Here is a 25,471-nt window from a genome sequence, read left to right on the forward strand (position 1 = left end):
TACCAAAAGCATTTTGGTCAATGTTAAGTAATTCTGGAAAGTTCTACCATCTACTATGGGATAATTGCATCCTGCACACAATCTGGGCATGCAGTCAAGTGACAGGGACAGGTTCCTGCAATATGGCCCCAAAGGGCCCCTCTGAGAAGCTGCAGATCCACATCTGGCCAAACCACCATGTTCCCATACCTTGGCCTAAAAAGACAGAAAAGACTCAGAGCCAGTGTGTTAACAGTGTTTCACACCATGAGAGACACTGCACACATGCAGAGTTTACACAGGGATGCACAGGAAATTGATGTGATGAGTAACAAACCACAGGAGAACAAAATTTAAAAAATGTCCTAAAATGTGCATTTTATTTCATATCATTATACAATGTTTACATACAGGTATACTTTTAAGACTGCTCAAAGAAAGTGTGAAAAAAGTGAGGCAAACATCAGTTTAAAAATTCCAACCCTACCCCAAATCCCCACAAATAAAATACATTTTAACACAATCTCTTCCAAATTAATGTTTTGTCCTGAATTTATTGAATCTTTCATTTCAACATGAAAAATACAATCAAATTAAAACTCAAGGTGAAATGCTGACCTACACTTCTGTATTGAGTTGCAAGAATACAATTTAAAACCTTCAGAAGCCTTCACTTGTCTCCACTGCTTATATATCTTTGTTTTACTGAATTAGAAGGCACAGAAAGTCCAAATTCTCACAGACCAGTCAAGTCCTGATAAAAATAAGTTACTGTGCTGGACAACTCCTGACTTGTCTGATATCAAACAAAAGACTTCAAGTAGAATCTTTTGTTCAAAATAGCACCATTTCCACCTGATCTCTCTTGAACATGAATCATTCTTCTTGTGTAAAAACTGTAGTTGGCACTTGAGGTGGGACACTTTCTGCCACAGCCAGGATTCTTCGAAGACTAAGCATACCAAATTGCTGAACTCTCTACAAAGTGTAGGTAACATTTTTGTTGGGAAATGGCACATTTAAACCATAACGTAATGTCGTTTAACCCGCATATGGCTTGCCCATTTTGGTGTTTCCCTGACCCCTGCTTGATAATTTAGCGGATGTTCTTGTGACTGTGGTGAAACTAAAATAAAGACATGTTTATGGGGCTTCAAGGCAAGCAGGTGTAAAAATAATAAAACAAATAGTGTGGTTGCCACTAAGAAGGTTTTCACATGTTGTTTAACTCCAGTAAAGTTTGATCCAGCATCTGATGCATATTAAGGTTTTCTTCTTTGGCATGCGCCACTTTCTCTGTTGTGGGATTAGAAAATTAAAACATGAATAGCAGTTCTTTGGAGGCACTGAACATGAAGGCATGCAATCAACATTTCTCTCAAAGGGTTTAGAAAGTTAAGAAATGTGCATGCTCATAAATATCAATGTTTCCAGGTAACACAACTAGAGAGAATTCCAAATTAATAAAACAAACAGCAAGTAATGCAAGTTTAGAACTGTTCACAGCTGCATTTGTTAAAAAAATGCACTGCTGACAGACACAATGTTTTGGAAGCTCTTTGTTTATAGGCATGAGAGATAATAAGTGGCTTTTTTTTTTTTTTTAAGTAGGCAATAAAGTTCTTTGCAGATGCAAAATTAAAAGTTTCACAGAATTCAAAACCACAAAGAACAAAAAAAATACAAGTATTATAGTTTTTGGTAAAGTGACCTTTAAGAAATTTAATTCTTCTAGAAAAAAATAAACTCAAAGTTAGTAGACTTATGTTGCATGCACATTTTTATAGGACAATCACTTAACACACATAGTTAATACAATAAATGAGCATAGTGTTCTGGTGGTGCATCCCAACAGGATCCAGTAATAGTAACTTCATACTATGCAAGCATACCTTTAAACTGATTGGGTATTGTCAGATGGAGCTCCCATTCTTTTTTTTTAATGTCAAATACAAGCCAAATTCATAGTAAGGCAAAATTATCACATCAAAATCTCCAGAAAAAACAGCTGTAGTATCCTTTAAGTTGGCTTTGAAATACAGAAATACGGATTCTATGAATATTTTTCTCTTACTGTGGTAAAAATCTTAGGGCCAATTCGTGTTGTCAGATAAACTAAGTGCCTTTCTGCAACATAGGCTGTTACTTTTTGAAGACTGTTAATGAAATGCTGTAGCTCTTAAGTGGAAAGAAGCTACTGTACAGCAGAAGAGCTTAGTGCTCCTCCAAAATAGGTGTGCAGAGACATAATGAAAAGCCTCATCCAGAAGAAGCATTTCCATATTTTCCCAAGTGAATTTCTTTCATTAATTTACCACAGAATCAACAGCTAAAAAAAAAAAAAAAATCTAAGTTTCTTGCTTATTTCTACAATTACTGATTCATTCTTAAAGGAAATTTGGAAGAAGGTGTTTTCAAACAAGTTAACAATATAGTCACACTAAAGTTTAATCCTCATTCAATGCCAGCTTTAGTTCATTAGTTAGGCGACTGTTTTGCTCAAGTTGCTGGTAGAGTTGGTCTGTACAGGCAGCAAGCAGGTTAGAAGGGAAAAAAAGAGGCAGAATGAAGACAGATTAGACAGAGAAAACAGTTAAATAAGAGTTACTAAAGAAACTGGTCACATGACAGACAGTTCAGTAACATAGAGAGAAACATTTTACCTCTGTTTCTAGAACTCTAGTAATAGCTACTCCAAGGAACAGCTATTGTACCATATCAAGAACTGGCTAAGAATCCTGTTGTGGGAACAGCTGTGAGACACAAACTGGAACAGAAATGGAAGAACTGCAGCTATATTCCTAGAAGTACTATGTCTTACTTTAGTCTTCTGTACAGTATGTGAATTTGTTTTATGAATGCCATTATTCTTTGCAAACTATTCAAGGTGTAGTGGAACCTCATCTGCCAGTAGAGAGAAAACAATTGCACTACAGCCAGCATAAGTAACAGCAGGGGAGATGCTAGCAGGCAACTACCACCAGGTCAACTCAGCCCATACTCCTTTCCTTGTAGGTCTGATGGGCTGAAATGTTATTTTTGATAGGTAAATATTACTGGAATTGTTTACCTATCAAAATTGTTATTTTTGATAGGTAAATATTACTGGGGTTACTAGAATCGACCCATTTTGATACCTTTAAGTTGCTGAGTTTTACTTCGTAGGAAAACAGACTCACATTTGGTGAAAATGGAAAGGAAGGATGAACACTTTGCTCAAAAACAGCAAACAGAGAGGACAATTTGTGTTGAAACAGAACAGCCACAGCCATGTTGTGACAGGACATTTACTGAGAGTTGCTCTGCGGAGTAAAAATGTTCCACAACGACTTTTGACTATCTTGTATTCTCAAATTGCCCATGCTCTTCTCAATAGCCTAACTGCACTCCTGACCTCTTGATCCCAGATTATTCCCCTACAGGAAATGACTGTTTCTGACTCTTTTCCACAAGCTGCCTAACAGCTTCCACAGGAATCCTCTTCCCCTGCAGGCACTGGACACAGCAAAGGCAAAGCTGTGCAGTGAGCTGGTCTGCAGGACATGCTTGTATGGTGAGCAACTCCTCCCAGCTTCCTCCCTAGCCCAAACTCCCACAGCCAGCTCAGTAAAGCCAGGGCACATTTCACAGCTCTGATCCTGCAGATCCTCCAGTAACAAATGGATCTTGTCCCTCTCATCACGATAATGTCACATATATGCAGAAAAAAACATCAAAGCCTTACAGTAACTAAAACTTCCATTTGTCTAACAAAGTGTATATAGTTGTTATTCAAAAATTAATCACATGAACTTACTCTTATCATCATCACAGAAATCTCTTCTCTGACTGAGGCAGATTTACAGTATTTACAACTGAGATTTGCAGTATTTCTCAACTTCCAAAACAACTAAATCCCCCAGTAAAGCAGGGAAAGCACTTCCCAAGCAGACAGTGAGCCCTTGACTCCCCATGGGCTGTGTGTCCATCTGCTCCAGAGGCAGAGGCTGGCTCTGCAGGAGCCCCAGCAGCAGAGCAGGGACTTCTGTCTCTGTGCAGAGCCAGCAATGCTCAGCAGAGCCCAGAGCCAGCCCTGCACTCCTGGGAACAATCCTCAGGCACAAAACCAGCCAGACATGGCAGGTACAATACCACAATGGAGGGTGACAAGAGTGCTGAGCCACACCAGAATGGGGAACCACAACAGTTCCCTGGAGTGAAGATCAGAGCAGCAGAACCAGCCAGGAGTTCTGCATGCAGCTACCTGGGGATCTACATTGCACTGCTCATTTCCAGTGCTCTGTCCAGCCATCTGTCATCCTTCAGTGCAGAGCTGATCATGTATGACTGACACTAAAGGCAAAATTTTAATACTGATGTTTAAAATCACTATGTTAAAAAATGACAGATTCCTACAATGGATTTTGCTTTTTCTGTTTACTTTTCCTAAGAAATACCAGTACTGCAAGGAATTGGGTGAACTCTGCTAAAACAATGAACCAGAACACAATAGATTAAGCAGCTGGAGTTGCTGTAGCATATTTTACTCTGGCTCAGATGACAAGTTACAGTTGATCACAATCCCCCTAACTCCTGGATTTATGAAGTTATTAGTCATTTTACAAATGCTCATCCATTACATTCGCTCAACTTTTATATATCCTATTCTATCTGGTTACCCTTCACACACAGCCACTTACTGTGTCACTTGAGGAGTAGTAAGTACTGAACTTAATTACCTGAACTGTCTGAGATTGCAGATGCATGTCCTGTATTTGGGCTTCTGCCCCCAGCCAGCAACATTAGGATGTGTCATAGGTAGAAAATTGGGATATGCCATAGTTATCCAAGGATGGCGGGCCAAGAAGGGCATGCATCCATTCACAAGTCTTATTGGGAAAACAAGTTTTGAGGAGGGGAGAAAATCTAGTTTAGACTGCAGTGTTGAATAATCTTGAAGCTGAACAAGAAAGAGACATTTACATTTTCCTAAAAGTTAAAAACTACAGTTCAGCTATGGTATAATGAATTTATTTAGCTTTGGTGACTTAGGAGCTTTTGCAATATATACAGTTACAGGATCACCAGAAATCAATCTGGTTTTTGTTTTCATGTGAACTGGAAAATAACTTATTTCAGTGTGATGTAAATAAAGTTAAAATAAGGCAATACATTTCCTAGTTGAAAATAACAATACAAAAAGAGCAAAAGATGTCAGTATTTAATGCTTCATCCTTAATCAGTGACAAATCAGCTGAAACTTGAAATCCATGATGTTCCATTTTGTAGCAGAATAATTTCATTAATAGCATAATCACTAGAATTTTCCTACTCCAGCTTTGAACCATTTCCCATGGGTCTGCAATTCCAACTCACAAGTTTGAACTAAGCACAAGTGGAAAGCTACCAAAACCTTCCCAATGTACTTCCAATATTATCATGCCACTCAAGAAAAATATATTGTAGAAATTCCAAAATGTTAGCAAGCATCATCTTGGCTGAATAACCAAGGTGTGAAAGAGGGAAAACTCTTTTTGCAAGACATTTCAAGGATTATTTTTGGGTGAAAAAAAGAATTTAAAGGTTTTGATGCTGCCTCTTTAAATCTGCCTCAAATATGTAAGTTAATGAACAAACACATTTAAATAAAGATAAGAAGTCTTCAGCATAAAGCTAGGAAAAGATTTCAGGCTTTTAAGTGAAAAATCTGGTTACATCAAGGATGTAACTGCTCCCTCAGCCATGCGCCCACGACCAAGTGACTCCAAGGAAGTAGTGTCCTTGCAAATTTTGTCCTAACAATAACAGCTGGAAGAGTTCCTATTATATCTATTAGTAATTTTATCTGCAGCAGAGTTTGAGAAAAACTAAGATAATAACTGGTCGATTTTCACACACTGCACTTGCTGGCTTGGCATTGTCAACATTCAGGCAAAAGTGTTTTCATCTAAAAAATGAAAACACCAAAAAATGAAATCCCTAATGGCATAAAAGCGTAAATTTTATTAATAACTTAAATAATTAGTTAAACAAATAAAAGGCGAAGGAATAGCAAAAGGGATACACCTGGGATATTTATTTTACATTGAGAAATGTAGTTTCTGTACAGCAGAGCACAAACAGAGCATGTTCTGAGACAGGTGATAGAGGAAGAGTCAACTAAGCTAGAAGACAGGACAATGAACCCATGAAACATCCAAAGCTTGGAAAGATGTTTTATCCAACCCGATGAAGATGTCTTTGGAGAACTGAAGCAAAGAAAATTATCTGCATGAAAAGAAAAAGTGAGATAAGGTAGAAAATGAAAAAAGGTGCAGTAAAGACTTTCAAAAAAGCAGCAATGGCACAGCAGAGCCCAGCATGCTGAGATGACTATACTAGAGAAACAGCACACCATGCTGGGACTGGAATGATATGATCATGTCCTCATATACCAGTAGAGTACAATTTTAAGTCTGTTTTCCACTTAGAAATATCCCAAATTGAAGAAATATTGTAATCTCTGGATAGAGTGGAGGAAAAAAGAAATCCATTTGCTTGATAAGCCACTAAGCAAAACCATATGTTGGGGAGGAATTTAAAAAGAAAAAATCAAAGCATACAAAGCAGGCAACATGAGACCTCTACTAAAATGTTGGTAGAGAGAAGGAGGAAAGTAACGAACAGACATGGAGACAAAAACAACATGAACAAAAACCCATTTAAAGTATGGGTGCACAAAAAAGCTCTAAGCAAACCTTAGAAAGGTTTGTTGAAACCTTAGAAAGGTCATGTTGAAAGCATGTCTAGGCTTCCAAAAGGGAATGCTGGGACTAAACATTGCACCTCCTAAGCACTTGAGAGCCATAGCTCTTCCCCTCTCCCATGTCAGCTGCAGTGCTCATGCATGGGAAGGTGGAGGTAGCACAGCTGACCTCTGTTCAGAGTCCCTGGAACAAGAGTCACTTTGTGTCAGACACTGCACTGAGGAATCACACCTTACAGCTGTTGACTCTCCTACTTTCCTACCACTCTTTATTTTTCTCCTTATGACTAAAGTTGGTATTACTGCATTTTTGGTGTATGCAAATAAAATTACTACTGCTATCCAGAAAATATGCAGAAGAAACCTATAATTCAATTGTTGTCTTTATGGGTTTAAATGACAAGGTATTTTAAATCCATTTCCACACATGGAATTCAGTGATAACAGCTGAAATTTTCAGAGCAGTTATGAAAATTTAGATAAATAGTTTCAACTGTCTTTAATAGTGAATACAGCTAAATCTAAATTTCTCTGACATTTTTGCAGGAACTTTGCCAGAGCAAAAACTGTGACAGCAGTCAAGGAATACACTCTGAATGCCAACATGTAGCACAGTAATTTTCTTTGGTAAAACAAACATGATGGGTCTGGTAGATAACGTCTGAACAGAGGTGAGCTGAAAGGATCAATACAGAACTACAAACACAGGGCAACCACAAGACACAAGGTTTACAGACACAGAATCAAAAAGTAACCACAAGCTTACAAAATCACCATGAGTATTTACCAGGCTTGGCACAACACTCACCCACACTTTGCCAGGGTAAAGCAATTGTTCATGGTATTTTGTACACCTATTCTCTCTAAAGGAAAGCATCTCCCACCACACAGGGAGCATCATTTCACTGCGCAATCAGTGAGGGCAGGGAAGCAGGAGCGGGCACAAGCTGGGAAGACATTTACATGGAAGTCATATCATTGAGAGCGTGGTCCAGCTCCTCACTGATGGCTTTGTACTTCAGTTTCTGAGCATAGAGCTCATCTGAGGTTCCCCCAGGAAAGGCAGAGGTGTGCAAGGAAATGGAGCAGGATCATGGGATGGAAGGTGAAAGTGGTGGCATGGGGATACCATCCAGAAGCCGTACGAAACGGGAAGAGTGCACAGAGTGTTGTGACAGACAAAATTAAACAAAATTAGAGAAGAATAAAAGAAAGAAAATAGTGAACAGTTATATGCAACAAGTTCATTAACTGCACTGCCAACAGGGCAACCTGTGATATACAGAAAACCAAGAAAAGAGAGTACAAAAGAAGCAAAAATCCATGTTTCACTGCCCTGGATTTTTGTTTTAATGCTTTTTTGATTTAATTAAGAGGGGACACAGGAGCTAGGGAGGAAAGATCCAAAAACGGGGCTCAAGGAAGATGTTACCATTTTTCTATCACTTTTTTTTTAAAACCACTCTGGTTTGTGTGATGTCAAACTCAGCTTCTTACAGCAATTTTTGTTCCTTCTAAACACTTATTTTTCTTCTCTGCTTCCTTCCTGAGTCAGTGATCATAAATTTTCAGCAGCTACTTAGGCATTTCATCACCTTCATGCAGAATCCAGCCTGCCACGTCACGCAATTTAGCTTCTTCAAATCCTACACTTAGTGTAATGCTTCTAAATAGCAAACTCCATATAACTTCAAATTACAAAGCCCTACCGAATTGTTTTCTCCAGAGGCAGAAAGCACATTCTACTGCTCTGCTGCAGTTCTGACAGATTTATCAAAACCTTACAAACAAACCCTCTGAAGTTGAATAATCTGTCCTTCTGATTATGTATGCAATCTATTAGCTTTACCAAAACCCAGGAATTGGTCTATGTAACAAAATCTGCCCTGACCCACACTTACCACAGTAATAAATTAGGATAGCTTTCTACATTACTAATTATTGTAAACATAATGCAACTCTTCATCAGTTCTTTACTAAGATGATAATAACACTTGTCATCTGATCATTTACCCTGTAACATTTATATACTTCCAAATAGAAGCGTATAAAGCAAAAAAATGGAAGGAGTCTTGAGAACGTAAGAGAAAAAAGCAACAGGCAAGAGCAAAACACTGTTCACCTGAAGCATTTAAGATATCAATACATTTCATTTAGAAAATATTTTGTCTACTCTTTAGGCAGACCCATTTATATAAGCAGGACAAGTCAGCCCAGTAGAACTGGGTATTAAAAAAACCCCAACAAAATCCCTCACACAAGAGAAGAATAAGAGATATGCATTTCCACAGTAAGTAGAAAAACAGACCCACATACCTTCTAGGTCATCAATGCTCTTCTCCAGCTTGGTTACTGACCTCTCAGCAAACTCAGCACGGGTCTCAGCCTGGAGTCAGGACAAATACAGACTACTTTAGGAAACACACACAGTACTTAGGAGTAGAAAAGAAATAATTCAAATGAGGAAAAAAAGCACAGGGAGAGGAGGCAAATAATAAGGCTAATATAAACTAATTTCTAGATACTTAACAGTAAACTGTTTCCAAAATGGTATGTTCATTCTTACAACATCACAGTAGAGTTTATACTAAAAGAATCAAAGGTGCATTGGAAGACAAATTGCAAAGAGCAGCTCTCATTTTACCTCCTTCAGTTTGTCAGTCAGAACTTTTATCTCCTCTTCATACTTGTCTTCTTTCTGTGAGTACTGTAATTAGAAAGAGGATCACTGGTATTAGATGGGTATTCTAAATATGCTCAAAAAACACCACATTCAAAACTTTTGTAATAGATTATCTGTACACAAGACATTGCTACAGGTAAAACAAAATTAATTCCACTTGGAAGGCTGTGGTAGTACAATTTATTACAAGAGTCAAACTTCCCTTGAGTTACATTCCAGTGCAATATGGTGGGAACTTGGAGAAGAAATTAGTACTACAGTTTTAAAGAGGAATGTCTTTTGGAGAAATTTAATGTTAGTACACAATGCCATTTTGAGGGACATTCTATAATTAACATTTAATCCTGTCAGAATACTCAACGGAACATGTTGCCAAATAATACTGACCTATTTGGAACTACAAGATATGCTATGTTCCAGTAGGAGCCAAATATGAATTGAGTAGTAAATCCAAATGCCTCTATTGACAACAGCCCTGAAGAAATGCTGCAAAGTGATTGGGATACAAAGAAAACCCCATAGGCCAGATGACAATGTAAGGGACACATTCTCTCGTAAGTCTCTAGCCTACCTTCTCAGCCTGAGCCTCCAGCGACTTCAGGTTGTTGGTCACAGTTTTCAACTCCTCTTCAAGCTCAGCACATTTGCTGTTATTTTGGAGGTAAGGCAGGAAAGGGGAGGATGGAAGATTCAGTCAAGCAAAAGAAACAGGAGAAAATAGGGGGAAAAGATAGAGAAAAATGAAAACAATTACAGGGCAAAAGAACGGCCTCAAAAGCAGCTGATCCATCACAGACTGAAAGCAACTCATTGTGATGCCAAATACCACTTCAAGTGCACATTAAGACAATAACCAGACAAATTTATCTACAGCTCTTGGCTTACACAGAAACATTTACAGAGCTTTTACACGTGAGACAGTTCAGCTTCTTTTGGCTGCACAGGAGATCAGTTTTAAAGATACAAATCAATAAACAAAAAAAGAGACCAAAGAAAACCACCAAAGCGAGATGCAAAGAGAGAGTCAAGAGCATAGCAAGGACTTATTTGCTACTACTGAGTAAGCTAACTGGCTATGGAAGCTGAAACACTTGGGTTGCAGTTAAACCTAAAAACTGTTTATTAGTATCAGTACCTTATCCTCTGCAGCCATTAATGCTTTCAAGGTTTGATCCATTATTCTTAACTGTTCTTCCAGCTGTCGGACTTGGCTGTTAGTGAACACATGAAATGCACAAAAGCCATTCACAAAATCAGTGTGCAGGTACAGCATGCAGTGACAAAACACGCGCACACACACAGGAACACATTTACTTTGGCACTGACCATTTATTTCAACATTTACAGTAAATGAGCAAAACATAGCTTTGAGCTGAACACACAGTGGCTGCCAACATTTCATGCAGTTATAGTTCTCTTCTAGCACCTCACATACATCCCAGGGCAGCTCCACACTTACCTTTCTGATAGCTCAGCACGCTCCTCAGCGCGCTCCAGGTCACTCTCAATGATCACCAGCTTACGAGCCACCTACAAGGACAGGCAAGGGACAGTCAGGGATACTATGTTGCTGCACTACACCTCACCTCTTTCTAGAACCTCTTCACTTTTTGGTCAACAGATGAGTTTGATTATGCGATATCTTCATTATTCATTTGAGACTTAGTTATCTGATGTTTTTCAAGACCTCCCTTTCATTCACCAAAAGGTAACTGAAAAATATTTCTCTCCCTAAGAGCTTAGGGAATACTCTCAAGCATTTTAGTGAAAGATCTAAGCTCAGATCTCCCGTCACTTTTTGCCTTGAGGTATATGAGTGCCTGATTTTCCTTCCACAGTTGTGAAGAGAGGTGTTTGTGATCTTTTGAACTTAAAAGGCAAAAGAGAAAACCAAAAATTACAGGCACAGCCTAATGGGCTTTAGAAAGAGATGACCTGCACTCAAGAACTGACCTCTTCATACTTGCGGTCAGCCTCTTCAGCAATGTGCTTAGCCTCTTTAAGCTGGATCTCCTGGATTTCCATCTTCTCTTCATCCTTCTGGGCTCTATTTTCAATGACCTTCATTCCTCTGAAAAACGTGAAAAACAGGAAATGCAAGGTTCAGGGTTTGCCAGTTTATCTCCATCTCTACTACTTGTGGTATGTGACTTTCAGACAGTGGTATTCAGGCAGTGAAACACATCAGACAGATGAGTCTTCACACTATAGATCTAGTCTTGTACACTTACATTTCAGACATTCAAGGAACAAAACATATCAAAAAGTGTGATTTGTTTAGCTCTTACTGTAGTTCAGTTATAGAATTCCTTTTCATTTTAAATTGCAAGAAAAACTCATCTTATAGAAAGGTAAACAAAGGGTGTTGCTTCTAAACACCTAATAAGACTGAAAACATCTGTGCTTTTACACTCATCAACAGCACATTAGAACCCTTGCAGTTCTGACAATAACCATGTCTGTGGGTCAGACTCCCCTGGATTTTGCCATGTCAGAGCCCTAGAAGGTTTTTGTGCTCTCAAAAGTCAAAATTTAAATCCTTCATAACAAGAAACACTCTGTGTTGCACATCTGATATAAAGTTACCTTAAATGTTTTAAAACATACTGTGACTCTCTGGCACATTTCTTTTCTAAAGACTCCATCCTTAGTAAGGTAGAAATGCACATGCAGAATGAGTGGGTTTCTTTCACAATAAAAGGTTTTATCACAGCTATAAAATACCATTGGAAGAAGAGAGATCTTCCAAATTCATGAAGCTTGAGCTCCTAATTTACACTACAGACTTCTGGAAATCTGAAGGAATTATCCGTCTCTTTCATTTGCTCACCTTCACATACCAATCTTGCCAACAGCAGAACCAAAGCTCTTCCACCACTTCGCTTACTCTGCAGGTGAGATTTTCTACCCACAATAAAAGCAAGAATCACCCAACAGTACAAGATTATCACAAGGAGATGTCATCCAATAAGAGAAGTCTGGGCTGGGCCAAGCAGTTTTCCCAGCATGTGAATGATACATCAAAAGACTGACCACGCTTAAAGTCTCATCTTTACAACTGACAAAGAATCCAATCCCAGATATTTTGGACATTTCTACAGACAAGCTGTAACTGAAGTCCATGTATGCAAAGGAAGAGCAGATTACACATACTCAGAGACCTAGGAGTGGTTTAATTTATTTCCCAAACCCACACCCTGGCAATTATGATCTTTGTCATAAGGGTAACAATCCATTCAGGTGTGGCTCTACCCACCTTTCACTCTCATCTGCAGCCTTCTCAGCCTCCTCCAGCTTCTGCAGGGCAGTGGCCAAGCGCTCCTGAGCCCGATCCAACTCTTCCTCAACCAGCTGGATGCGTCTGTTCAGAGAAGCTACTTCACTCTCAGCCTAAGCACAGGAAGAAATAGAATTAATTCATTGTAAGGCACACATCTTCCCTTGTAAAAGGTTACCCCATTACCTGCATTTAACAACAGTTTGTAATTTCTGACTTCATCCACTAAAAAGTCCATACACAGAGATGTGCATGATTGGATTGTGAAGGTATTGCTTAATAGAGGAAAAAAGTGATTAATGTTTGCTTTCAATGAAGCACATCAAGGACTGAACAATTTGTACTAGAAAGAACTGCACAGGAAGAATTATGCACCATTACCCAAATATTTTCTGTTATTGTATTTGCAGACATTAATTACAGACCTTCCCTTTTTTAAAATCAAAACAACACAAGCTAATTACTCAATTCTTCTGTTACCCCAATTCCTTTATTTATGACCTTTCACCATATTTTGTAAGAATTGTCCCGACATTTCCTTGAGTTCCATAAGAAGGGCTCAGTGTAAACATGTAAAACACACCTGGATCAGCATTTGCAACGAGACAGCTGACACAAAGAGAGTTTGAGAACATTTAAATAGTGCCTGAATACCCAGAAGTTTTGTTTACAGGCAAGCTGTGCAAGAGTTGACAAAAAAGGCACCAGCAAGGGCCCTGGTACAGGCAGCAATCCCTTAAAACATCTTTTTTTTTTTTTTTTTTCCTCCCATAGTTCCATCCTCAATCTTCCCCTAAATTTGCCTTTCTTGAATTACCTGTTCACTTAACCTTCTGTACAACACTTGCAACTCATCTGCCTCTTATCATTACAAGCTATTATATATTACAGCTCCAAACCTGCACTTCCTTAAGTTGCAAAGTTCTAAAACAGCCTTCTTGTGGTAACCTCATCATTAAACTTACTTCCTTTCAAAACTATATTAAGCATGAAGTATATATAAAAGGGTAACTATTCTAAAAAGTTAACTACTTCAGAGAATAACACTTAATTAGTACTGAAAACATATATGATATATATTTGCTATATGTGAGAAGTACACATCTGAATTTCCTACGATGTCTAGCTGAGGGGAAAACCAACACTCTGGCAAAAGTAGATACAAAAAATATCAGTTTGGCAGTTTTTCTTCTCTAGCCAGGGGTAGCTGGATAAAGTGATAAAGTTGTCCATAGAAAAGATTTTGCTGTACATAAGACAAAAAAGAATAATTTACAGACCATTCAAATAAAACAAACTTTGACATAATGATGTCCAGCTAGAATGACTGAAAGTAACGTCAACAGGGAAGCAATTATGTCTTTGAACATTAATATGCATTGGCAGTGAACACATATAACCAGAAGGAGAAAATACTTCATCCTTAGAGATCAACATTAATCCAATCATCAAACATTTAGCTATGTCATCATGCAGTAGTATTCAAAACCTCTGGGTTTGGACTTCTGGCTTTAAAACATTAAGAATTTGAACTTTCACATTTAAGAAAAAAAAAAAGACCTTTCATAAAGGCTACCCTAGGGAAATTTGTCATGTTCAAGTTAATAATTATCATGTCAAGACTCCTCATCATGATAAGAGCATAAAATGTGCTCCAAAACACAGGGTGACTAAAGTTCAAGTTTTCACTTCCTGCTCCAGTAACTCACTAAGGATTTACCAATCAGCCTTATATGGCCCCAGTTATTCTTCTACAGAGCAGGACTTCTCTCCTTATATGGCAAGGAAGGAAAAAACCCCAGTGACATTCGGGGCACTCCCACTACTACCATGCAAACATAACCTGCGTTTCTGCCGTGGCACTTACACACCACATATTTTTACAATGAGTGATGACATGGATAAGTTAGCACTGGATGTTAATTATCACTATTATAAAGAAGATTCTGTTTTCCAGGAGGAAGAAAAATGCATTTTGGAAAAGTAATTACCAACAGCCCCTTGAAATGCATGTACTCAAAACAAGATTCTTTTTTTAAGGGGATGGCTGCTAATCACAGCCTTGAAACTTTAAACAATCTGGTATAACAATCAAAAGCTGGAGGCTGTGCTATGTTTTGGTCACAGCTGTAGCTTTTTTGTTATTTGCATATTTGTACCTTGCACAGGAAGAAAAACCCCTCACCTAACAACCCTAGCTGGTCACATGCCATATGTGTAAGGCATTACACTGAGGGAAGGAGCAGATTCACACCTCAGCTCGCTTGCTGCAGTGCTCTCACAGCCTCTCTCCTCAAGCATGCAGAAATACAGCTGCAACAATAAAACCCCTCATCTGTAGCCAGCACTGTAGAAAAAACACACGTCTACATGTGCCTGGGAGTTCAGTTTTTTTAGCGTTTATTCACACCAGCACTGACCCCTCCACACAAAACCTTAAATACCATGTAAATATACTCTGCAGAATTCCACATTATCCATATAAACCAACTCCAGGGAAGAGAGAGATGAACATTAACCTTTAGGGTCCTAAGCCTCACACAATGTAGCTGAACTCTTAAAGGAAGTCTCCACCAAAAGGCTGTGATCACCCCTCCAGCACTATTCCCTCTGCCACAAAAGTTAACAGCAAAATGTCCCTTTTCAATAAAAATTCCTTAATACGCTGTTCAGAATAATACATGTAACTGAAAGTAGGCATTTTTGTGTCCTTTACTCCACAAAGCTTAGAAAACAAGTACAATTTTTTTAAAAACAGAAACCCTTATGAAATGACTTATGGCTTGTCACTGAAAAGAACAGATATGCGAAGTGATCTGCAAGAATGCAATAGTTACACAAGTGGCCATATTTTGCTCCATAAAGAAGATCACCTGCAAGTAATCAGGAGGTTTTTCCTTTGAACTTACTGCCCAGAATGTGCAGAAAGACCCATATTATAAGAAAATCAAATAATCACAATTTTTTCTATTGTAATAAACTACATAAAAGCTTTGTTCTTTTGCTTTGTTTTAATGGAACTACTGAAGACACTAAAACTGCCTCAAAGAACACTGTACATTTTACAGCAGGAAACATTAAGCTACAGCTGCTGGAACTCCCAAAGGTCAGTGATAAGCCAAAGAACAGCCTTATCAATTTTTTTTTAATTGTGATTTCCATCCATAATTACATCTCTCTGCTACGTAAGCCTATGCTGCTCACACCTAATCCTGCCTCTGCCTAAAACCAATCCTACTGTTCCTTTCCCCTGTTGGCGAGCAGCTTTGGTGAACAGCAGACACTACAGATGGAGGTTGGGGCTGTCCGCTCACACTGTCGGGGTGCTGTCGGTACTACGGCCCATCTCCGGTTCAGTCCTGCGTACTTCCCAACAGTCGCCATGCCGACTGCCCACACAGGTGAACTCGTCTGGATGGGATAAGAGAACTAGAACTTGTGGGGGGAAAAACCCCGTGAAACCTTGCTCATAGCCTAACACAAAACAAGTAGTCTCAAACATCTCGCCTAAGTCCGACCTCATTCCAGCTCGGGGTTTTGCTGTTGCCCAGCACACCTAGCGCTGTCTCCCTGCGCGCTGCACCTGGTCCCGGCCCACGCAGCGCTCGGGTTACCGAGCCGGGAACGCAGCACTGCGGGCCGGCCCCGCGGCAGGTAACAACCATCGCGTCGGACACGGTGGCGAAGGAAGCGGCCTCCCACCCCACGGGCCGGGGAGGCAGGCGGGGCAGCCGCGCCCCGGGACCCGCGCCCCCAAGCCCCGGGCCCGAGTCGGGCCGAGGGGCGGCCCTACCTCCTCCCGCAACGCCCGCTCCTGGTCCACCTCCCGCTGCAGCCGTCCCGCCCGCTCCTCGGCGGCGTCCGCCTGCTCCTGCAGGCTGCGAATCTTCCTGCGCACGGCCTCGAGCGAGCTCATCGCCGCCATGCCCGCACCTCGCCCAGCCCGCGCCACCTCCCTCCGCAGCCCCGGAAGTCCCCCCGCGCCACAGCGCTCCGGGGCGGGGCTGTACGCTCCGGCACCGGGCTGCGAGCGGGGCGGGGACGGAGGATGGTCCAGCCGTCCTAGGGATGGGCTGGTCCTGGCCGGGGATCGGTCGGCACCGAACCGGGATGGGCCGGTCGTAGCAGTGAATGGGCCGGCCCTGCCCGGACCGACCGCGGTTGGGCCGGTGGTGACTGGGGATGGGCCGCTCCTGACTGGGGCCGGGCCGGTCCTGTCGGGGCCGGGCCGGTCCTGCCGCAGCGCGGCCGTGCCCGGTGGATGTGTCGGGCAGCAGCGCCGCCTGGCGGCACGGTGCGCGAGGTGCCCCGGACCGGACCGGACCCGACCCGGGGTCAAGGCCCACCTTCCCCCCGCAAACCGCCCCCAGAGGAGCGTCAGAAAACGACATCGAAGAACCCGCCAGATGCTGCCGCACCCGGCCTGGCTCCTGAGACACGGGGAGGGGAGAGGGGGCTGCAGCTGCCCCCTCTCTGGTGGGGTGGCTCCGGGGATGAGTCATATGGGACAGGTAATATTTTCTCGTCCCAGTCAAAGGCGAGTCCATCTCAGCGAGCCGACATCCCTCTCTGCCTCTGACCTTTTCCAAAGGCTCGGAATTATCCAAACTAATAAGGTAAATATTGGGTCAACTGCAATGCCCCAAATATACTCTTCATTGCCAAAAAAAAATCCCTAAACTGTCAAGACATACTCCATACATACAAATAAATAACGTATTTACCTCGAAGAAAACATGCCAGACACTCTCCCACCCTCCACCTCAATTAAATAAAATTACCCTCAACTAGCTTCGAAACACTGTTTTCCAGCAGGGGCAGGAGGCATGGGGATCAGTTAGGAACATCCTTAGTTTCAGAACAGGAATCTAGTAGCATTTCTCCTGCCTTCATCTTAGGCAAGCTATTTCCAAATAGTCTGCATACTTTTCCATATAAGGAATATCTCCCTTGGATCTATATGCGGCTCCTTTGAACAAGCTAAATAAATGTCCTGCTAGGAAGCTGCCTCTCCTATGGCAGCCTGCACAGAGCAGACATCTGATCCACATTATACACGGATCCCTCTCCCTTGTTCCTTTGAACACTTCTGTTTGTTAAGTTCTTGGGTTCTCTTTCAAAACTATATATCTTAGTTGCCATACTGAAGCTAAATCTTTTCTTTCTTTATTCCTTTTAGAAATAAAATAAGATAAAAGCATATTGTCTTCTATGCAAAGTTGTTGTTTGTAACGTTTCCATTTTTGAAAGTATCCTTCCTACCCCTGAAATACTTTGCTTGCTTCACTTGAGGCAACTCCTTTTCATTTTGGCTTTGAGGTTGGCTTTTAGAGCTGAGCTATAGGAAAAGGAGGGTCATTGCTTTGGAAATACTGCAGTTTCATCTAATCCTGTAATTCAGACCTGAGATTTACTCAAGGAGAATTAAATTGTCCAACAGCAGCAATAGAGACCAAGACCTTAACTGCACAGACTATACTCTTATGGTTCCATGCATGCGATCCATTAAATGCATGTCAGGAACAGACAGGTGGGTGGGATGAGGGCCTGGGAGAGGCACAAGCTCTTGCCTTATTACCATATAAAGTGCTGAGCTATATATATCTCTCAACTTGCTCCCAGGATCCCTGTCCTATGAACTGCAAAACTAGCAAGTATCATCTTCCAGACATTTTTCTGTCACACAAGACAACTTTTCTTTGACAAGTGAAGCAGTTCCACTGATTCCAAGGGAGGGGGGAGGCGGGGGGAAGCAGGAGAGAACCTTTTATCTCAGGGGCCAGTGAGCCAAGCCAGTATCTACCAGCAGTTCTAACACATGCATACCTAGCAACAGCTGTCTTGAAAACAGAACTAGCAGTCCTTGCTCTTCTGGATCTCCCTCTCCTGCACCTACTCACTATTAACTCTCTGCTTCTGTTTCACTGTCAAGACAGTGTTGTTCCAGCCTGAGCCGTTTTACCCATCATCTGAATAGATAAATCACCATTTCTTTACTTTCACATCTCGAGTGGCAAGTACACATAAAAAGCACACATCAAGTGAGCAAAAACCAAATCAGACGCCTCTGATAGTGTGCAAACCTCATGCAGGGAGGCAGTGCTGTGTTTCCCACCTCCCTGTCCAGGAGGTGCCTGGACTCTGCCTTCAGCAAAGCTTTGCAGTGCTGCTGAGTAGGAGTCCAGGCTGTCCTGAGCAGAGGGAGTGTGTGGTTTCTCTTTCGGGCTTGTGGCGAAAGGGATGGGGGTAACTTACATCTGTGGCCTTTTTGTCAGCCAGTTCCAACTTTTCCTGTGCATCTTTAAGGGACTCGGAGTATTTGTCCAGCTCATCCTCAGTGGCCTTCAGCTTCTTTTGTAGAGCCACCAGCTCGTCCTCCAGCTGTGATATGGGTGGAAAGTGGTGGAGAGGGGAGGGCGGGCAGGAAAAGGTGCAGCAGGCAGCGTGATCGTGCAAACGGAGAGGTGTGAGTGCAGAAGAGACAGAAAAGGACAGACAGAGAGAGAAAGAAGGAGAGACAGTTAGATCCTCTTTGCTTGCAGCAAGGGCACAATACCTTGGCAGCATTCTCCTCTGCGGAGAGGAGGCTGTCCTCAGACTTGTGTAGCTCTTCCAGCACTTGGTCCCTTGTATCCTCCGTCCCACGCAATTGCTTTTCCAATTGCACAATGTCATCCTCTAACTAGGTGCACAAGAGGAAATATAATGCACAAGTATGTTTCTCCCTTGGCTTAGAAAACTGTGAAACTAATTTATAAATCACTCTTCCTTTCTCCCTCCTCCTTCAGGATCTCCTAGAAACGTGCAATCGATGCACCCCCCTCCCCGAATCGAGAAGTCCCAGGGGGGTTGAAGAAGGACAAAAAGGTGGGGCATGCGTCCGGAGAAGGGTGGGAGGGCAGCTGGAATCGGACACATCTGCTGAGGGATGATGGAGTGGGCAAACACAGCTTTAACTGTCCTTTGCCAAATCGCCGCACATCTGTCCAGTGCTAATCAGGCGTTCTGGGCAGCCTCCCTAAGCCGTCCCCCTGTGACAAAGGCACAGAGGCCACGCAGCCGTCCCGAGGCCCTGCTCCCTAGCTGGAATGGTGGGGAATGGTTCCCGCCGCGCCCCCGGGAACCTCCAGCCGGTGGCTGCCAGGCTGAAGCTCTGCCTTAGGGAAAGTTCAACCAGTTCTGCAGGGGCGCGGGGCTGCAATATAACAAAGTATGGTGACGGGGGAAGAATAGGGGAGGAGGTAAAAAAAAAAAGAGAATAGTCTGGAAAGATTTGCGCCCCGGCGCTCGCTGCGCCCGGGCCCTCGGTGCAGACCTGCTTGCTTCTCTCCTCCGCTGCCTTCTTGTCCGCTTCGGCTTGCTCGGCTCTGTCCAAGGCGTTCTCCTTGTCCAGCTTCAGCATCTGCATCTTCTTCTTGATGGCATCCATGGTGGCGGTGGGCTAGAGCGCGTCCCCGTGCGAACTGCTTCCGAAAGAAAAACTTTAAAAGTTGCGGGACAGCCCCGAGTCCGGACGCAGGCCCCCGGGGGAGCGGAGTGCAGCTGCCGGGCGGCGGGGTTGATCCGTGCGGGACGGGGCACAGCCGAATGCAAGCGGCGGGCAGGGAGCGCCTCACAGATATGTACTTTCCCAGGGGGCTGACTGCATTCCTCAAGACATCCAATACTTTTTTGGAAAGGGCTTCTTTTCTTCCCTCCCTCCCTCCTCCTTTCGTCCCTACCCCTTTCCCTCTCTCACTGCCCCCGGGTTTTTTTTGGGAGGCACAGCCTTCCCATTCGCTGCCGCCTGCCATTTGACCGCAGATATGACTATATATGGGATGCGATGGGCGAGGTAAGGCGGGGGAGCAATTTGTTCCCATTTCTAAATAGGCAGGACGGGACATTTCGCTGCTACTCCCGGGAGGGGAAAAAAAAAAAAAAAAAAAAGGCAGCAAGACGGAGCGAGGGGAGCTGAAGAGACGGGCGCGAAGGCTGCTCGCAGCGGGCAGGGTGTCTGGGTGACACCGGCCCCACGCGGGAGCCGTCCCCACCCGTGGAAATCAATCTGTTCTACAGCAGGAGGGTGGCGGAGCCGATCGCATCAGGCGGCAGGGGAAGGCGGGCCTGCGGGGCACGGGGGTTTGCAGGACGGGCAGTAGGGGGTTAATCGCATGCACGTACGGAATGAATGCGTTCCGAGACCTCCCCCCGGCAGCCGGAGGAGCAGAGGAGGAGGGGGCACCTCTCCTCAACAGCCGGGCCGCAGCAAATGTGCCCATGCAGAGCCGGGCACGAAGCCCGGCCTTTGGGATGAGACCCGGGCAGGGCTGGCCTTCCGCCGGGACCCACACCGAGGGGAAGGGGCCGAGCAGTGCCGGGACAGGGCAGAGGTGCCAGCGGCTGCCCGTGCTTCCGAAGTGCACCGCTCTCCTCTGCAGTACCTGGCCGGGGCTCCTGGCCCTGCAGGGAGATGCGCCTCGGTACTGCGCGCTCAAGGGCGCAAGGAGGAACAGAAAAGGCGGACGGGAGCTACTGCGACCCTCAGCGGGAGCAGTGGGAAACCTGCCCTGCCGGGGGTATCCAGAGCTGCGAGGGAAGGAGCCCAGGAATAGCTGGGGCAGGGAATCTAGCTACAGACGTGACTTGCACCCTTTCGTAATGCCAGTGAGGGACAGCAACAGATAGACAATTAACAAAATTGCATATAATTAAGTGAAGACCTATTTAATTCACTTCTGGCGTGTCTCTCACAGTCTCATCAGCAGAGTGAGCAAGACACGACACGTCCTCAGGACGCACGCTCCCTTGTACAGCGTAGAAAGTACAGGGATGTGCATAAGTCCCACAGGATGTGGGTTGCACAAAGAGAAAATTAGGCAGCCTTTGTCTACACTCAATACTTGTAGCAGAAAATTCCTCCGTGGTGCTGTCACTGGATCAGCTGAACTGATGTGACTTTGCAGGAGGAGGGAATGTCCTACAACTTCTGGCCCATGGTGCTTATCAGGGCAGTTAAGGGCTTGATTTGCCGAGCAGACCTTGGAGGCCAGTTCCTGGAGAGCTTAAACAAAGCTTCAGCTCTACAAGATAGCAAAGCCCCCTGATGAAGACCAACAGTTACAATCCCCAGGTCCTCAGAAAGGCCATAATCTGAATTAACCTAGGAACTATACAAAATTCAGAGGCTCACAACTTGGAATGGGGATTCATGTGTGCTGCTCCTAGGGAGCAGAAGTCCACTGTTAAAATAGCTTTCCTTATGCCTACTTAAAGAAAAGACATTTATCACTGCAGTCCTTTCTCACTCCATTGATTTAATAACCAAGCTAGTACAACAGTAAAAATTATTGAGTAAAACATTGCACTATCACAGAATGTTTTAAAACACAAGAGTATTAAAAAAGTACAGATTTAGTCACAACCAACTCTAAAGTGTAGTTTTTCTCTTTGCACTTACTTTGATTTCACACTACAGTCAGTAAAGATTAGGGCCTTTCTGAAATAAGTATAGTGAATATTTAAAAGATACCTAGTTACATATTGTTCAACAACCTGACGTCTTTGTTAAATGTATCAGTATGTTTTAACCCTAGTTTAGGAGAACATTTTCCTCTGCCTTAAAAAACATAGAGTATCATTGTTGGGAATTCACTGAGGTAGCTCTTCTCACTTTGGGGAAATAAAATATCTTGCGAAATTAAGCAAACAGCTGTCTGGCTAATTTGGGAGGGGTGCACAGGCTCTTAAAAGAATGCCTGTGCAGCTCCTGTTTGAGTTTTCTGAAAGAATATTAGTCACGACATGGGAGCCTCTAGGATACAGAAGAAAGTATGAGATACAGGTAGAAGGAACACAAAGTTTAAAAAAAATACCTGCAGGATGGTATCACCTCCACAGGAAAAAAAAAACCAAAAAACATTGAGGTTCTACTTACATGAAAATGTGCAGTTAATAAGTTTGTTTATAGCAAGATGACCTGTATCCAAGGGGCTGAACTGGCTGATGTTGATTTAATTTTTGTTTTCCTCCTGGAGAGAATATGAAAAGTACAGACATGTGTTAACATGCTTGCTATACCTTTCATTAACAATTTCAATTACTTGGAAACTTCTGTTCCAGCTGGCCAAGAAAGATAGGCTTAGAAATTAAATAGCTTGTATAGTCTCTCCCTCTTTAATTGATATGTGAAGACAGATTGTATGCAAATTATTTTTAATTACTGAAAGAAGAAGGCAGCACAAACTTTGCTTTTATGACATAGTACAAATTCTCTATTACTTGTCACCTCTTTTTTCAGCACAATGGCTTGGCTCATCTCATCAATAAATGGTGCAGGAACTCCCTAGCAATAGTTTCACTTTCTTCTGGGGAATACCTACTGAACTATTTTTGAATTCTGTTAATTTAACTGGGCTCTTCAGAAAATCAAGACAGCAAACTCAAAGCACCAAGAAAGGATACCTGGTTTTAAAATTTACAACTCCTTCTGTGAGCAGGTGATGCCACAATTCAGGCTTACTGACAGTACAATACAGAGTAAGGCTGGGACTTGTTTATATAATGATGTTTCTGTCATGTCACCTATCCCTTGACATGGGCAGAAATTTGCCTTGAGGAGGATCTGCTCTTCGAGCATAGATGGGGTTGGTCATAGGGGGTTGATTCTGGTAACAGACAAAAGGGTAGGTGGACATAATCACTTGGAAAAATTTCAAACAATGCCTTTGGAGTTGCTTTACCTACTTACTCTTCTCCTGGGTCTCTTTTTGCTTTGGGTTGTGGGTTGGGGTTTTTTTGTGTGGGTCTTTTTTTTTTTTTTTTTTTTTTTTTTTTTAGGAATATACAGGAAATGACACCTAACAACTGGTTCTGCCAGTTCTATAAAACATGCCTCCTAAAAAACTAGTAAGGATTCAAGTTAGGTCAGTCAGAGTGAACTCACAGGCCTGTATGTCATTTGAAAAGTGTAGTGTTCCCTCACATGGAGGCAAATATAAATGAAATATAAACCAATTTCTCAAAGGTCTCTGAGACCTCTGCTGCCCTTGTAAAACAGCAATGTTCCTTTTGGATAAAGGGAGCCAACAATATGAGTGTAGGATATTATAAGAAAATAGGAAATTGAAAACATCTGTATTCACCTAGAAAAACAAATAAAATAATACTGATGAAATCAGGTAGGTTTTACTAGTACAGTCAGTGTATTTTATCCTGTAAGGATCTCCAAGAGCTTTGCACTAAAAAAATTGAGGGACAATATTTCTGAAAGAAGCATAAAAAGGGCAAATTTCTCCTGGGGAAATTGGTCATCTATGCTTCAGCCATAAGGGGAGAGAAAGCCCTAAAACAGAAGGTAGGAATCCCAATGGCCAGTGCTCTGCACAGCTCAGTAGGCAGCAAACAAGTACAGAAATACTCCAGAACATGCCAGTCATGCTTAATTCATGCTGTAACTCTGTAAAAGGTTTTCAGTACCATTTCCTAGGTAATGGTGGAGAACAGTTTAGCTTTTGTGATTAAGAACTATGAGATGATTTGTTGGAAAATTAAGATTTAAATTATTTTAATAATTTTCCTCTTCTGAACTAATGTTTCTGTTTGGCTTGTCATTCAAGAAATTAGTGAACTCCTTAAGTAAAAATGTATTTATAGCACAGTCTTCTGCACCTGCCCTGATCTATAATCTGAGGGTCTACTCAGATACCACACCAAATGCTAAGAAGCACATGACCTAACTCATGACCTAAGATCTTAAAATAGCTCTGAGAAGGTCTTTTTTATTTTTTCCCTAAGACTCCTTTCACTCTAATTGCACTACTGTTATTTGCTAGATTTCAGCTGAGCAAACATGTCTCCCAAGTTTTTGTATTATGCTTTCTTTTAAAATCAGATTTGCTTTAGCTGGTAGTTAGGAGTTACTAATGTCATTCTCTGAAAAACATCTACAAAAAACAAGTAACAGAAAGACAAAACCCAAATTTCACTCTTGGTATGATGTTTTTCTACATATTTCTCTTTATAGCTTCAGACCAAGAAAAGATTAATAGATAATTTATAACTGTTTGTCTGTATTCATATATTGTTGGATTTATGTCCCACTCAGTGAAGTCTCAAGTCATTTACTTAAATCTGACTGAAGTAATCTTCTATTTTAAAAGTGTTTTAAAAACAGACTTTAAAAAGAATACCCAGTCCATTTTGATTTAGAGTATAGTATTGTGCCATAGAAAAGAACAGTGAAAAGGCCAAGTAACAGAAAAAGACAATTAACATGCAATGAGGGGAAAAAAAAAAAACTACAATCAACTTTACCCAAGCACCAAACTGAAAAGAACTGTGAATCAACAAATCAAAAAAGAAGCAACTCTTCTGGTGAGAGTCCACTCCTGACCTGACAGTGGTGCAGAAATTGCATTAAAGTTTGTGATCTCCTCTGATTTACACTATCCCAAATGACATCAGACCCAGTTCTACTGAATGCAATTGAGAAAAAGTTGTGGACAACAAGAAGGCCAATACCTTCAAAGGCAGAGTTCCATCCTTGTGAACCAGTTCATTTGCCAGTGCTTTGAGCTATATATAGATAAATACACTATCACTGTAACATCTGCTGCCATATCTACAAGACTACAAGGTGTCCTGAAATTTAGCTTTGCAGTTTTGTTGGGGATTTCTCCTTAGCAGAACAAAGAGCAACTACCATTGCATACCTCTAACAGATTTGTGTTACTGATCTTACTGGTACAGTAACATGTGAGAGTAGAACAGAGCAGGAATGAAAAATAGGAAACAAGAAATCTGACTATATTTCTGATGTCCACCTCTT

At 42.1% G+C, this 25,471-nt stretch overlaps 1 protein-coding gene across 7 annotated transcripts; it reads right to left on the reverse strand.

The window, feature by feature from the left end:
* Nucleotides 1-342: 342 nt before the first annotated feature.
* Nucleotides 343-20,299, reverse strand: LOC110483956 (tropomyosin alpha-1 chain). 7 transcript variants are annotated; one of them, XR_002467662.3, is made up of 10 exons: nt 19,979-20,295; nt 18,919-19,044; nt 12,643-12,776; nt 11,340-11,457; nt 10,846-10,916; nt 9,958-10,033; nt 9,348-9,410; nt 9,020-9,089; nt 7,512-7,745; nt 6,020-6,225 (listed from the first exon to the last, which is right to left on the reverse strand). XR_002467662.3 is itself a non-coding variant. In XM_021554239.2 (10 exons), the coding sequence occupies exons 1-10, from the start codon at nt 20,090-20,092 to the stop codon at nt 6,222-6,224; spliced, it is 855 nt and encodes a 284-aa protein (XP_021409914.1). In that variant the 5' UTR covers nt 20,093-20,295; the 3' UTR covers nt 6,020-6,221. The 7 variants fall into 7 exon arrangements, 5 of the variants coding, with proteins under 5 accessions (XP_077641994.1, XP_021409915.1, XP_077641996.1 ...); XM_021554239.2 differs by having other exon boundaries at nt 7,667-7,745; XM_077785868.1 differs by lacking the exons at nt 6,020-6,225; nt 7,512-7,745 and adding an exon at nt 343-1,275 and having other exon boundaries at nt 19,979-20,299.
* Between the last annotated feature and the right edge of the window lie 5,172 nt (nt 20,300-25,471).

Source organism: Lonchura striata, chromosome 11, assembly GCF_046129695.1.
Source record: "Lonchura striata isolate bLonStr1 chromosome 11, bLonStr1.mat, whole genome shotgun sequence".
Classification (NCBI taxonomy): Eukaryota; Metazoa; Chordata; class Aves; order Passeriformes; family Estrildidae; genus Lonchura; species Lonchura striata.

Excerpts from the sequence above, each read along its gene's own strand:
- LOC110483956 (XM_077785868.1), bottom strand. The coding sequence starts at position 20,092 with ATGGATGCCATCAAGAAGAAGATGCAGATGCTGAAGCTGGACAAGGAG. Across the intron at positions 19,045-19,978 it reads CGGAGGAGAGAAGCAAGCAG|CTGGAGGACGAGCTGGTGGC; the intron begins GTCTGCACCGAG and ends CCCATATCACAG. Across the intron at positions 11,458-12,642 it reads GCTGCAGATGAGAGTGAAAG|AGGAATGAAGGTCATTGAAA; the intron begins GTGGGTAGAGCC and ends CACGTTTTTCAG.